At 63.6% G+C, this 1,633-nt stretch overlaps 1 protein-coding gene across 1 annotated transcript in view; it reads right to left on the bottom strand.

Annotated features, from left to right (window-relative positions):
• The window catches only part of GPR157 (G protein-coupled receptor 157), a gene marked incomplete at its 5' end in the record, with an annotated part of 18,740 nt that overhangs the window by 3,058 nt on the left and 14,049 nt on the right, over window positions 1-1,633 (bottom strand). Inside the window, 2 exons of the mRNA XM_077763971.1 lie at window positions 334-526; window positions 1,241-1,317. Coding sequence (XP_077620097.1) covers window positions 334-526; window positions 1,241-1,317 — 270 coding nt within the window. The remainder of the gene's footprint in view (window positions 1-333; window positions 527-1,240; window positions 1,318-1,633) is intronic.

Here is a 1,633-nt window from a genome sequence, read left to right as displayed (position 1 = left end):
GGGGGGGCGGGTGGGGGGGGGGGGAGGGGGGGGAGACCTATCTCCAGGTCTTCTGGGTTGCGAAGGAAGGACAGGAGCGGTCAGCTCAGCTGGGGCTACTCCTCGGCCACTGGGGATGGCACCTCAGGTCCCTGGGCTGCACGACAGCCTCACCGCCCTTCCACCTTCTCACCGAGGCTCCCTGTCCTGGGCAGGGGGGAAGGCACCGCAGACCCGAGATCCGGCCCGGGCCGGCTGGTGCTGGCTGGTGCACTGGGATGCACCTGCTCTGTGGCCGGNTGACCCTGGGGCAGAGCCACCGCGCGCAGGACGGCAGGGACCGGCACCACGTACGTGCAGTACGACGAGCACCGGCGAGCGCACCGCCGGGGAGCCGCACAGGGTCAGGACGAATCGCACGGTGCTCCAGACCCGGAGGCAAATGAAGATGAGCGGGATGAGGACGAGCTTCTTATCGGCCGCGGAGGCGTGGCGCCCAAGCCGGTGCTCCTCGGTGACGATGGGCCGGTACTCCGACAGCGCNAGCCTGTATGGAGAAGGCAATGCCTGATCTGGGCCCCCGGCGCCCGTTCCCGGAAATGGTGGCCTTCCGGTCGCCCAGGCCAGGAGCCCCGACCCGCTGCTACAGCCGGCACCCCACCCCTAGGCCCTGCGGGCTCTAACTTCAAAGGACATCCAGAATGTGGATGTTCTGTCCACTGCCACTGCCAGCAGCCTGGTCCAAGCACCACGACGGCCTCGCTGGGCCCTTGCCATGGTCCCCGGCCATCACCCTCCCCACCCAGCCTCCTCCCACCGCACTCTCGTTCTCCACGGAGCCCAGTTCCTTGAACGCCCAGGTCAGGCTCGGCCAACCTGCCACTTAAAGGTCTCCCCATGTCATACATTCCTTACAAGGCCTGGCTCTGACCTCATGCTGACTGGTCTCCCCTGGTTTCCTCCAGCCACTCAGGCCTCCTGGTGATTCCCCAAACTTCTGCCAGGCACACCCTACTCGCAGGGCGGCTGTTCCTTCCATCTGGAGTGCTGTTCCCCACCTGTCACGCCCTCACCCTCTTCAAGTCTTTGCTCGATGTCGCCCCCTGGGGGAGGCCTAGCCTGACGACAGCTTTTAAAGCGCAAAGGCATTTCCCAGGAAGTGCCCCATAGTCGGCCCTTTATTTTCGCCTGTTTTTTCGTAGCTCTTGCCATCCCCCTTCCTAGATGTCATTCATCTTTGTGCAGCAGGCCTGTTGCCTACGGTGGCCCCTTCCTCTCCTCCTGAATGCAATCCCCCCAGGCTGCAAAGGCCTGTGAAGGAGGGGGCCCCACCCAAAGCTGGCGAAGAACAGAAAGGGGGAGCAGGCACAGGCTTTTGGCTTCCGGATCCCTGGCAATGCCCTTCAGTGAGAGGAAGGGGGAGGCTCCATTTCCAGGTCGCAGCTGAACTTGCAAAAAGAGATGAAAGTCCTCCCAACAAAGACGTATTTTTGAGCCCAGCCCTGTGTCGGGAACCCCGAACGCCCAGGTGAGGGGAGAAGCCACGTACATGCCTTGGCTCCTCTGAGCACCCAAGCTGCTGCAGCTCACCTGCCGGCACCTGCTTCCTCCCTTCCTCCCTGCAGGCTACAACTTCAGCCCTTCCAGAACCCGC

This window comes from Crocuta crocuta, unplaced genomic scaffold (assembly GCF_008692635.1).
Source record: "Crocuta crocuta isolate KB4526 unplaced genomic scaffold, BGI_CrCroc_1.0 scaffold13, whole genome shotgun sequence".
NCBI lineage: Eukaryota > Metazoa > Chordata > Mammalia > Carnivora > Hyaenidae > Crocuta > Crocuta crocuta.
The sequence above is the reverse complement of the archived record's forward strand: the minus strand, read 5'-3'. Positions and strand labels throughout refer to the sequence as shown.